Below are 11,772 nucleotides of genomic sequence, written 5' to 3'. Positions count from 1 at the left end.
ACGACCTGAAACCAAACAAAGCCAAGTCAGAAAATGTGCACGGGAGCGTATTTACCCAGCTCAAGGAAAACGCGTCAGCTAGGAAAGTAAGACTTAGAGTCATAAAAAAGCCATTAAAAGACAAGACCCGGCCTGGCCTCTATGGCATGCATAGTCGGAGCAGAGCCGGCAGGCCAACCGTGGTCCGAGTCTCCAGCCTCGTCGGCCTGGAAAGGCGTCAGTGAAGGATCCTAGCAGACTGCAGGATGGGGGTCGTGGCATGACTGAGTCCCGCAGGGGTGCCCATCGCTCTCTGGCACATGAGCTTTAGCATGAGTAATTTAGGGAGTAAAAGAGCTTTTCTTCACATAGCCATAGTTAGACATCATTTTAAAAATGAAGACTGCAGGGACCAGCAGTTAGGGTAATGGCTATGTCGCTGGACTCCCATGTAGCCGACCATGGTTCGAGTACTGAACCCAGTGGCTTAAACTCATGCTGGGCACGTGTGCATGCGTGCCCAAGATCCCGAGAGGAGAATGGAGGAGAAGGGATTGCAGCGTGGCCATCCCCCCTGGGGGTGATTTCTTGCTTTCTGTCTCTCTGTCTCTCTCTGTCTTTCTGGCGAGCACACACGCCCTATAGCAAAAACCTCTAAAAAAAAAAAAAATTGAAGACTGCAGCCCACTGCTTGGGAGGCTGGAAGCCATATGGGAGACCCAGGTTTGGGGGTCATATCTGGGCCACTGCAGCCTCTGGCTGGGATAAGACCCTGGATCACTGCTCCCGAGCGGAGCCAGCAGGAGGCAGCGGCCTGTGGCACTTTCACAAGAACCACACTTTGTGGCCTGGGTCCCCCCTTTGGTCACATCCAGTATACCAGAGGCAAAATCCTGCCCAGGAGGTCTGGCCCCGCCAGGAGGGGCATTCCTTGGGCCAGCGGCGTGAAAGCTCACCCCAGGCTCAGGCTCGGCCTCTGAGTCGGAATCCTCGTACGCCACCAACGAAGCCATGGAGGACAGTTCCTGGCTGTCCTTCGGGGAGAACGACCTGAAACCAAACAAAGCCAAGTCAGAAAATGTGCACGGGAGCGTATTTACCCAGCTCAAGGAAAACGCGTCAGCTAGGAAAGTAAGACTTAGAGTCATAAAAAAGCCATTAAAAGACAAGACCCGGCCTGGCCTCTATGGCATGCATAGTCGGAGCAGAGCCGGCAGGCCAACCGTGGTCCGAGTCTCCAGCCTCGTCGGCCTGGAAAGGCGTCAGTGAAGGATCCTAGCAGACTGCAGGATGGGGGTCGTGGCATGACTGAGTCCCGCAGGGGTGCCCATCGCTCTCTGGCACATGAGCTTTAGCATGAGTAATTTAGGGAGTAAAAGAGCTTTTCTTCACATAGCCATAGTTAGACATCATTTTAAAAATGAAGACTGCAGGGACCAGCAGTTAGGGTAATGGCTATGTCGCTGGACTCCCATGTAGCCGACCATGGTTCGAGTACTGAACCCAGTGGCTTAAACTCATGCTGGGCACGTGTGCATGCGTGCCCAAGATCCCGAGAGGAGAATGGAGGAGAAGGGATTGCAGCGTGGCCATCCCCCCTGGGGGTGATTTCTTGCTTTCTGTCTCTCTGTCTCTCTCTGTCTTTCTGGCGAGCACACACGCCCTATAGCAAAAACCTCTAAAAAAAAAAAAAATTGAAGACTGCAGCCCACTGCTTGGGAGGCTGGAAGCCATATGGTAGACCAAGGTTGGGTGTCCAGATCAATCTGAATATGCCAAGCATGGCCGCACATGCCTGCAATCCTGGCTAGCCATGACATGGGAAACCCTGGCACAAACACCTTTACCTGTCTGTCCATCTCATTTTCATAAAGTCAGAAGAAAATGAAGATGGAATACCTGGCAATCGATCTACAAAAAATAAGCAAACCTGCATTTAAAAACTAATCGTTTTACTGAAGAATATCAAAGAAGACCTAGAGCAGTCAGCAGGTAGCATGGTGGTTAAGGTGCTAGACTCCTACATGGTCTGTCGTGATTTGAATCCTGGGCCTGGTGGCTTGAAATCACTCCAGGCACGTGTGTATGCATATGTGTGTCCAAAATCCCGAAAGAAGGGACTGTGGTGTGGCTACCCCCAGGGGGGTGATTTTCTCACTTTCCCTGTCACCGTCTCTCTCCAGTGAAGGAGAAAGACTCTGTGGCCAAAAAAAAAAGAAAAAAGAAAGAGAGAGAAAGAAAGAGAGAGAGAAGCCTAGAGAGACCCACTGACTGAGGTTTGTGGAATCTTTTCGGAAGGCCGATGTTGGCGGTATGAAGTACAAGTTTAAAGACAGTCCTCCCCCGACACCACCTTCAGAACTCTACCCTGCACGAACCCCAGCAGAGGTTTGCTGAAGGCATACATCTACAAAGACAGGCAAAGAAAGCCTTCGGCACTGTTCATTAGCAACAAATGAGAACATACACTCGCCGACATGCATGAGATTAGGTCTGAAAATCCGGAAATGGAAAGATGTCCAGAATGTACCAAGGAGCAAACGCATCCCTCCCCCCTGCCTCTCTCTTGCTCCAGCCCTTCCTTCTCTCCTCGCTGCCTAAAGCACTCTTCCCAGACAGCCATGTCGACAGTAAGCCAGGCAGACAGGCCCACCCGACTACGGTAGGCACAATGCCCAGGAGGTGAGGAGGATCAGCTGTTTCACCCCAGGTGCACGGATTCACACACCTGTGAACTTCCACCTTAAAAATTCCTCCAGGGACCAGACAGTGGCACAGTGGTAAAATGCACAAGCTGATCCAGAAGGGGAGGGAGGTTCTGGGTTCACATTTGGAGAACTCTCGGGTACATGATCCAGGTCAGCCAAGGCCGAGGGGTAGGTCGCAGCACAGAGAGCCTGTGTGTATTGGGAGGGGAAGGCTGTCTTTCTCTCTCTCTTTCTCTGGCTCATGAAAGAAAGAAATTTTTTTTTTGGAGAGGCTTTTGCTATAGGGTGCGTGAGCTCGCCAGAAAGACAGAGAGAGACAGAGAGACAGAAAGCGAGAAATCACCCCCCCAAAGGGGATGGCCACGCCACAATCCCTTCTCCTCCATTCTCCTCTCAGGATCTTGGGCATGCACACACATGCACCCAGCGTGAATTTAAGCCATCGGGTCCGGGACCCGAACCACGGTTGACTACATGGGAGTCCAGCAACATAGCCATTATGCCACCTGCTGGTCCCAAGAAATAAATACTTTTAAAGGATAAAATTAGGGTCAGCTGATGGCATGGTGGTTAAGGGGGCTGGATGCCACATGGTTAACTGCACAGTTTGAGTTCCCGACTTAGCAGCATGAAGAAAATGCTGGTACACATGTACCCAAAATCTCAAGAGGAGAAGGGATTGTGGCATGGCCATCCTCCCAGGGAAAGGGCAAGGTGCTTTCTCACTTTCTCTCTCTCTCTCTCTCTCTCTCTCTCTCTCTCTCTCTCTCTGGTAAGCATATGTACCCTACAGCAAATTTTTTAAATTATTAATTAATTAATTTCTTTTCATTTAAAATTGACAAAATTAAAAATGCTTCCTGGGGCTAGCCAGTTGCATGGTGGTAAGGTGCCTGGATTCCACATAGCTGACTGTGTGGTCAAGCCTCAGATCCAGGAGTTGGGGAACATGCCAGGCACATGTACACGTGTGCCCAAAATCTCAAGAGGAGAATGATGGAGAAGGAGGTGATGTCTCACCACGCTCTCTCTCTCCCGCTCTTTCTCTCTGGCTTTGAATACCAGGTACAATGAAGAGGACAAGGATGCCGGGCACACCCAGACAGCAAGGGCATGGTGGAGCAGAACTGAAAGCTCGGGTGCCCCACCTCGATAAACCACGCTGGGCCCCTCCCTCAGCTGAGGGGTCAGCAAGCAATCATTCTCCCCAGGTCCTTTGTGAAGCCGCTGCAGAACAAAGTGGGGGCCTGCCTATCACCCACCTCTTCCCCTAGACAGTGCGTTCCTGTCCCTAGGAACCATCCACCCAACCGCTTCCCCACTTCTCCCAAATGGCATCATTTGCCTGAAGGGCTTCACTGCAGACGGCTCAGCTCACTGGTCAATACAGGTCTGCAGCCACCCCCTCCTGTAATGCTGCTCTCTGCTCGGTCCAGTCCAGGCAGGAAACAACCCCATGTGCGAAGCCAGAGTCCAAACAGAACCCCTAAGAGCCAGCAGCCCATCTGAAACGAGCACCACTATACGCAGACTGCCTGTAACTAAGGAAACGGTGACCTCGAGGGACTTCTGTTCCCTAATCGGCCTGGTCCCGGGCCCATCTCAACCCCTGTGCCCGGCACCCACTCCTTCCTACCAGGGGACTCCACCAGGTTCCCACCGCCAGGGTGCCCTCGCTCACCACTGCGATGGATTCCCACCCACCCAGTCATTCCTGGTGGCCGACTCCCAGGAGAGGCCCAAGGCCGAAGGTCAGAGAGCAGAGCGGCCGCTAGCCCCACTCTGACATGGCCAGGCACACTGAGTGGATACAAGCGAGCAGACGATGAAGCTCCTGACACTCGGCTTCATGCACATCTCATTCGGTCATTCACCGAACACCGATGGAGCACCACCACTGGCCCAGCCACACCAGCAGCAGGGACACCACAAGCAGCAGAATAGCACCGACGCCCAGGCCCGCCACGCTCACGTGCAGGGGAGAGAGACAGACGTTGTCCAGTGAAACAGACAGCGGGGTGAGACCCACTGAGAAGTGAAACAGAGGCAGGCACAAAGGTGGGCTCGGGCTGCAGCTCCCACAGAGGCAGAGGCAGGCCTCGAGAAGGTCACATGTCGGCAATGCCCGCAGGAGGTGAGGCAGCAGAGGTGAGGAGAGGCGCTGAAAACCCAACCAAGAGAACCTATCACATGTGGTGAGGGAAGAGTCAAGGATGACTCAAAGAAAACACAAAAACGGAGATGACTGGGAGCTGACGGGAACAAGCTTTTAGGAAAAGAAAAAAGAAGGAAATTGCTGGTGGGAAGAGGGGAGTGATGGAACTACAGGACAAGAACATCAGGGGGAGAACAGGTGCAGGCCTGGAGAGACTGCGGCAGGGCCTGGGGCTGACAGCGCTGACAGCGCCACCCCTCCGCCCAGGAACACGGGCCTCTGTGCCCTGCTCACTAGCCTACCCCAGCCGGCTAGGAACACTTGTGGAAGGCAATCTGTGAAAGACCGTAAGAGGAAGTGAATGAAAGTGTATTCTCCTTCGACAAGCATGTCCTGATTAGCTACTCTGTTCAAGCCCTGTGCTGGGTCTGGCCTGGGCAGAGATAAACGCAAAACACCAGTCCTGCCCCAGACACCATAGACTGATGAAGGCAGGGACGACCAGAGGTGGGTTTTGAAGGATGAATAGGAGTTAGCCAAGCTCTCAACAGGTGAGGGCGGTATAGAATACTGCGCTTTCGGAAGAAATGGGAAATAAAGCCGAGCAGCGGGGAAAGCCCCGCGTTGACATGCGCCGATCTCTCGGGGTACCACCAGTCCCGGCCCTCTCCCGCCCAGGGCCCGCTGCTCACCACACGAACCGGAAGCTCCCGGTTGTCCGGGAGGCCGGCAGGCTTGCACGCCACCGCTCAGCCGCGTTCCGCCGCGGTGCCGGGGCGTCCGGCCAATCAGCGGAGGCCTCTGCCCCGCCTCCGCGCGAACAGCCAATGGTGGCGCAGTTATGCCGGAAGTTGTTCCAGCCGGACGGCGTTTCCACGGACGCCCAGGAGGGGACCGGTGGCTGAGCCTGCTGCGGTGACGGGCCGGCAGGGTAAGTCAGTGGAGGGAGGCTGAGGCGAGGAGGTGAGAGCAGGAGGGGCACGCCGGGGCAGTGCCAGGCGTCCTGGCCCCCCGGTGCTGCCCTCGTGCCACCTCAGCGCGGCCCGCTGCCCATCGGGTCGTGGCACCACGAGGGGTGCGGAGGCTGCCACGGTCCGCATTGCCCTTTACTCCGAGCGCCGCGGACCTGCTCGGCCCCAAGCCCGGCCCACGCGACTCCCGTTTCTTTTCCCAAGGAGAAGGGCCCCCATTTTAATCTAGTGCCTGCAGTGCGTCCGGGGCTTTGCCTACGGTGTCGCACTTAGTCCCCTCCTCCGTAAGGTTAGGAGACTTCTTTATGTCCATTTCACAGATGAGGAAGGAGCAGGGAAATAACGTGACTTGCCCGAGGTTTCAGAGCAAGAGAATGCCCATGCTGGGGTTGAAACCCAGGTCTCTCTGACCCCAAAACTCAGGATCTTCCCAGCACTGCGCCGCCTCTGGGAACTGCCGCAGAGAATTTACAGTCCGCCCTTCCTGCACCCCCTCCCGCCCCACGACCACAGATAATCACAGTCACACGGACGCCGTGGTGGGGAATGGCAAGAGGGCGGGGACGTTATAGGGAGGCCAGCCTGGGCTAAGGGACGGCTGATGCAATGACCAGCGAATCACTGTTTCTGAGAGGGTGTTTCACTGATCTCCACCGGGTCCCCCCTGCCCCTGGTTGGACAGTCCAGTGAAGGAGGTGGGTCAGGAGGCTCAAGTGCTTCCCAGAATCTGGGGACTTCTAAGAATTCCCTACTTGCATATCACTGAAGGGCAGGATAAACAGGAATGGAAAAGAAGAGCCTTTTTTGACAAGGAAACTGAAATAAAGCAGGGAGGAGTATTTAAGACCACTTCTGACTGGGCAGGACCCTCTCGTCTGCCCAGCGTAACCGGCGGCCACCTCTGCAGTGTCTCCCACAACCTGGGTATGTATACCATCTTTGCTAAGCTTAGAGCTTGTTAGTGTTTTTACCAGCCTTTTACCAAAGTGTTAAAAATCTCGGTTTAGGGGCTAAGGGATTGTCTCTCCTAGGGCTAGGGTGCTGTGCATTATATATATATATAATTAATGTCAGTTAGTTCTCTCTGACTACTCAGGAAATTGCACACACACACATGCACACACAGGATTGGAATGATGTGGCTCCCTCGCAGTGAGTGACCACCTTGTGAAACGAGAACAGGGAGAGCTCCTCTGCAGTTCCCTCCATCTGGTTTAGTTCCCATATGCCTCTTAATGGGATTCTGGTATTAAAGATACATGAGTTTCCCTGCAACGTGACCCAGTCCCTGCGGTCACCCTCTGGCAGAGCAGCATATCGCAGCATATCATCTATGTCGCAGTGGAGACTGGCATCCCAGGCTCCCGCAGGCGTCACCTGGCACTTCCCGAGGAATTTTCAGGCTCACTTTAGTCTGTACATGACCTGGACCTCCTCCAGACTTCAGACGCTCACTTCACTGCCTTTTGTCTTCCGAACAGAGCACCCCTTTTTCAGAAAGACAAGGTAAACCGAGGGGACTCTCAGAAAGAGGGACCAGGATGGTGGACAGATGTCAGCAGTGGTGTAAAAGCAGTCTGGGGATAGGAGACCCCAGGAGACCAGCCTGGTTCTCCCCAAATCTTGAAAGGCCCAGCTCAGTGTCAGGACATTAAGTAGAGGCTGCCTGAAGTCCAGATGGGAGAAAAGCATGTGTAAAGATGCTTCAGAGGGATGCAAACCTGAGGAGCAGTTGAACTGGACGGCTTAGGAGACGGTCGGTGACCGTTGACAGCCTTCCTAGCAGGTACTATTCAATAGAAGACTGGGAATACTCTCAGAGTCGCTCCCAGGCTGCTGAGGAGACAAGAGTAACTCACGTGAGTGGGTGTTGCTCAAATAAAGTTACCAAGAGGCCCAAGTGACCAGCTTGGCCGTCGGCACAGGCGTTGGGAAAGGCTGTAACCAACAGCTCCGGGTAGAGTCGGGGAGCTGTTCAGCAGTGTCCAGGCAGAGAGCAGCTGGGATTCAGAGCTCACGATCATAGGGGAACACGATGGCATGGGATCCTGACTCAGCTGCTTGGTGGTGCTGGAACCCAGCGGGGCTGTTCTGCCGTCCCTCAGCCTCCAGTCTCGTGCCTGCACACGCAGGGCCAGCAGACACCCCACCGGAGGCTGGGGGGACTGGGGGTTCCCTGTGAGATATCTGCCACGATGTGTGGCCCTTGGTGTCTGGAAGTAATCTTTGCTCCTTCGATTGTTATTTGATGTGGGCCGAGACCCCAGAGAGAAGTGGGTCTAGCCTTAGGCAGAAGGTACTTCCACATCCCTGCCCTCTTTGTAAACTGGGTACTCCGTTATCTAAGTCAGTTACCTCATCATACTTTCCTTTCTGGGAATTGAGGTGGTTCTCAGCAAAGCAGGCAGAGAAAGTGGCTGCCGTCCCATCCTGCTTTCGGTGATGTACAGAGTGGTTTAGTTCAAATTTGTACGCTTTTTAACAGATGGATCGTAAGAATACATGACACCTGAACGTGTGCGTTGGTCCATTTGGAGGATAACAGTATAACGTGCCGGCTCAAACCACCGTCACTGTCGCTCAGCCATGTGGCCGGGCGGTTTCATCCTGTGCGAGATCACAGAGTGGACTTCCACATGCCTAATGGCAGAGCCTCGCGCCACCAGACTGGACAGGGCGGCCCCTCACAGTCCTGCGGGCCCACCTCTGTATACGCAGCCAGCTGTCAACTGAACAGTCGTCGTGTGGCATGTGGCTATGCTGGACTTTGTGTCCCGTCCCTTCCATGCACTTGCTGTGCTATCTGGTGCAGTGGCCTAACCCCTCTGTGCCTCATCTGTGAAACGGAGCTGGCAGAGCTATCTCAGCTTTGCTGTAGGCTTCAGTGAGTTATGTGGTTAAGGTGCTTCGAGCAACACCAGGTACAGAAGTCGCAACATAGCAGCTGCCACCAGCTTCGTCCTCCAAGTATCACAGCAAACGAGGATGAAGGTGGAGGTTAGAGGCACTCTGGAGCCCTGACGACAGAACCAAACTTCATGACACCCAGGAGGGCTTTACATCTTGCTTACAGCTGACAAAATGCTACCGTGTTGGAGTTTCTTACTGTTTTCTTTTTTATATATAATTACTTCATTTAACTTTATTTTATTTTATTTTTATTTTAACCAGAGAGGGAGAGAGAAAGAGAGAGAAAGTGAGAAAACAAGCCACCAGGTCTGGGACTCGAACCTTAAGTCGACCATATATGGGAGTCCAGTGCCCTCAACCACCACGCCACTGGCCAGCCCCATATTGTTTTTATAAGAGGTTCCAGTGGCACCATTTTATAGCTTAGGAAACTGACACTCAGGGGACGTGACCAGCCTCAAAAGGTACTGTGGATGGCACGTCTCTGCCTGCCCTGGGCCCACGTTTTTCCAGGTAAACAGTAAATAGAGACTGATGAAAGGTACCTTCTGTCTTCGAGGATCTGCAGTTAATGAGGCAGCACAGGGGTGGGTCTGTGCCTCGTTAGGGGCCTGGAACATACAAGGCTCCACATCCGCCCGGAGCTGGCTTCATCACGGCAGACCAGCTGAGCAGCAGTGGATGCCATTGTGGCCACTGAGGCCTGAGAATCTTCTCCAAGGCAACTAAGATAAAGAGCAAATAGCTCTTTCCAAAACGTTTGTCGTTGTAGTGAGCCGATATTTCATAAGCGCATCAGTATTTATTCCCTGAGCAAACACTGGCCCTCCTGGGTGGTAGCACTGAGGAGGGACAGGGGCCATCCGCTTGGCACACACCTGTTCTCGCTAGGAGGGATCCTCTGCAGACCTCCAGTTGGGAAATCTTAGATACACCATTCGTCCCCATCACCAGCATTTGCTCTTCCGTTCTTCCTCTCTGTCGTGGCTCCAAATTGCTGCTCATATTTTTATTAATGTTACATTATCCATATTCTTTATTAGAACTCACCTCACAGCCTGTCCAGAAGAAAAGACGAACTACAAGAATGGAAAACAGGCAGTGATTTGCTAATCTCTCTTCTCTTTTTCACCCCACACAGTCTTGTCCCGACCCCTGGACATCCCCTGACGCCCCAGCCAGCTGTGAACCCAGGTCCTGGAAGATGGTGGACGTGCTCGACCTCAAGCCCCGTCCCTCCCCGCTGGAGCTGTTCAACAGCATAGCTGCTCAAGGGGAGCACGTGAGGGCCCTCAAAGCCGAGAAGGCGCCAAAGGTACACGGTTTGGTCGTGTTCCCCATCCGTGGTGTGCTCCCCATCCGTGGTGTGCTCCCCTGGAGCAGGCTGTGCCCCGGACCCTGCCCCGCCCTCTGAGGGGGTTCAGTTGTGACTAGAAATGCGCTCCTCTCCGTGTCAGCACTCCGGTGCCCGTGGTCTGGAAAGTTCGTGCCCTCAGAGTCCTTGTAAATCTCAGCAGCCTCCAGCCCACCCCAGCAGAGATGTTTTCAGTTCTTTGAGCTGATTCTTCTTTTTTTAAGAATTTTTTCATTTAACTTTATTTACTTATTTTAATTTGACCAGAGAGGGACAGAGTGTGAGAGAAAGAGAGAGAGGGAAAGTGAGAAAGCAAGCCACCAGGTCCAGGACTCGAACCGCAGTTGACTATGTGGGAGTCCAGCGCCCTCAACCACCATGCCACCTGCCTGGCACGCCCATGTCTCTGACCAGCATGCTTGTTACACTGCTTCATGTTGGTGTTACGGTGAAGGTCCTCGTGGTGGAGGTGAAGAATTTGCACTGACAGACACTCACCCCTCAGCCTCCTGCAGCTGTGGTCAAGTCAGCGTCAGCATGGTAGCACGCCTTTTACCCAGGAGGGTGTGTTCCACCCCATGGGTGCCTGAAACTGAGGACAGTCCCGAGCCCTCTACCTGCTCTGGTTCTTCCCAGACGTACATTCCTGTGACAAGCTTAGTTCATACGGTAGGCACAGTAGGAAATTAACAAGATTTACAATAAAATTAAACAGTTAGACCGTAGGAAACGCTGTGTGACTCTCACCCACTCTCAGAATACCTTCTCATACCGTACTCATCTGCTTTCAGACCGAGGCTGACCTCCAGTCACTGAAACCATAGAGAGGGAAGCCGTGGGTAAGGGGCTGCTGTATTAACATTACCGTGACTGTGTAAACACCCCTGACAGCTGAACACCAAGTACAGCACAGCTCCCCTGTCCCGCCCAGCTTTTGTTTTCTCTGGAGTTTACTTATTTTAATTTGACCAGAGAGGGACAGAGTGTGAGAGAAAGAGAGAGAGGGAAAGTGAGAAAGCAAGCCACCAGGTCCAGGACTCGAACCGCAGTTGACTATGTGGGAGTCCAGCGCCCTCAACCACCATGCCACCTGCCTGGCACGCCCATGTCTCTGACCAGCATGCTTGTTACACTGCTTCATGTTGGTGTTACGGTGAAGGTCCTCGTGGTGGAGGTGAAGAATTTGCACTGACAGACACTCACCCCTCAGCCTCCTGCAGCTGTGGTCAAGTCAGCGTCAGCATGGTAGCACGCCTTTTACCCAGGAGGGTGTGTTCCACCCCATGGGTGCCTGAAACTGAGGACAGTCCCGAGCCCTCTACCTGCTCTGGTTCTTCCCAGACGTACATTCCTGTGACAAGCTTAGTTCATACGGTAGGCACAGTAGGAAATTAACAAGATTTACAATAAAATTAAACAGTTAGACCGTAGGAAACGCTGTGTGACTCTCACCCACTCTCAGAATACCTTCTCATACCGTACTCATCTGCTTTCAGACCGAGGCTGACCTCCAGTCACTGAAACCATAGAGAGGGAAGCCGTGGGTAAGGGGCTGCTGTATTAACATTACCGTGACTGTGTAAACACCCCTGACAGCTGAACACCAAGTACAGCACAGCTCCCCTGTCCCGCCCAGCTTTTGTTTTCTCTGGAGTTAATATTTGTCTTACTTTCTGTTTGCTTGGCTTTTTCATG

The 11,772-nt window shown here is 53.3% G+C and overlaps 1 protein-coding gene across 5 annotated transcripts in view; it reads left to right on the top strand.

Annotated features, from left to right (window-relative positions):
* Window positions 1–5,694: 5,694 nt before the first annotated feature.
* The window catches only part of WARS1 (tryptophanyl-tRNA synthetase 1), a 32,476-nt gene continuing 26,398 nt past the window's right edge, over window positions 5,695–11,772 (top strand). For 2 of the 5 annotated variants that reach the window (XM_014592199.2, XM_006159984.3), the window contains exons 1-2: window positions 5,812–6,737; window positions 9,865–10,038. In XM_014592199.2, coding sequence (XP_014447685.1) covers window positions 9,928–10,038 — 111 coding nt within the window. In that variant the 5' untranslated portion in view covers window positions 5,812–6,737; window positions 9,865–9,927. Of the gene's footprint in view, window positions 5,774–5,811; window positions 6,738–9,864; window positions 10,039–11,772 lie in introns of those variants that run through there. The other 3 variants (XM_006159983.3, XM_006159985.3, XM_006159986.3) reach the window with 3 other exon arrangements.

The sequence above is a fragment of the Tupaia chinensis genome, unplaced genomic scaffold (genome assembly GCF_000334495.1).
Source record: "Tupaia chinensis unplaced genomic scaffold, TupChi_1.0 Scaffold000671_1, whole genome shotgun sequence".
NCBI classification, from domain to species: Eukaryota; Metazoa; Chordata; class Mammalia; order Scandentia; family Tupaiidae; genus Tupaia; species Tupaia belangeri.
The sequence above is the reverse complement of the archived record's forward strand: the minus strand, read 5'-3'. Positions and strand labels throughout refer to the sequence as shown.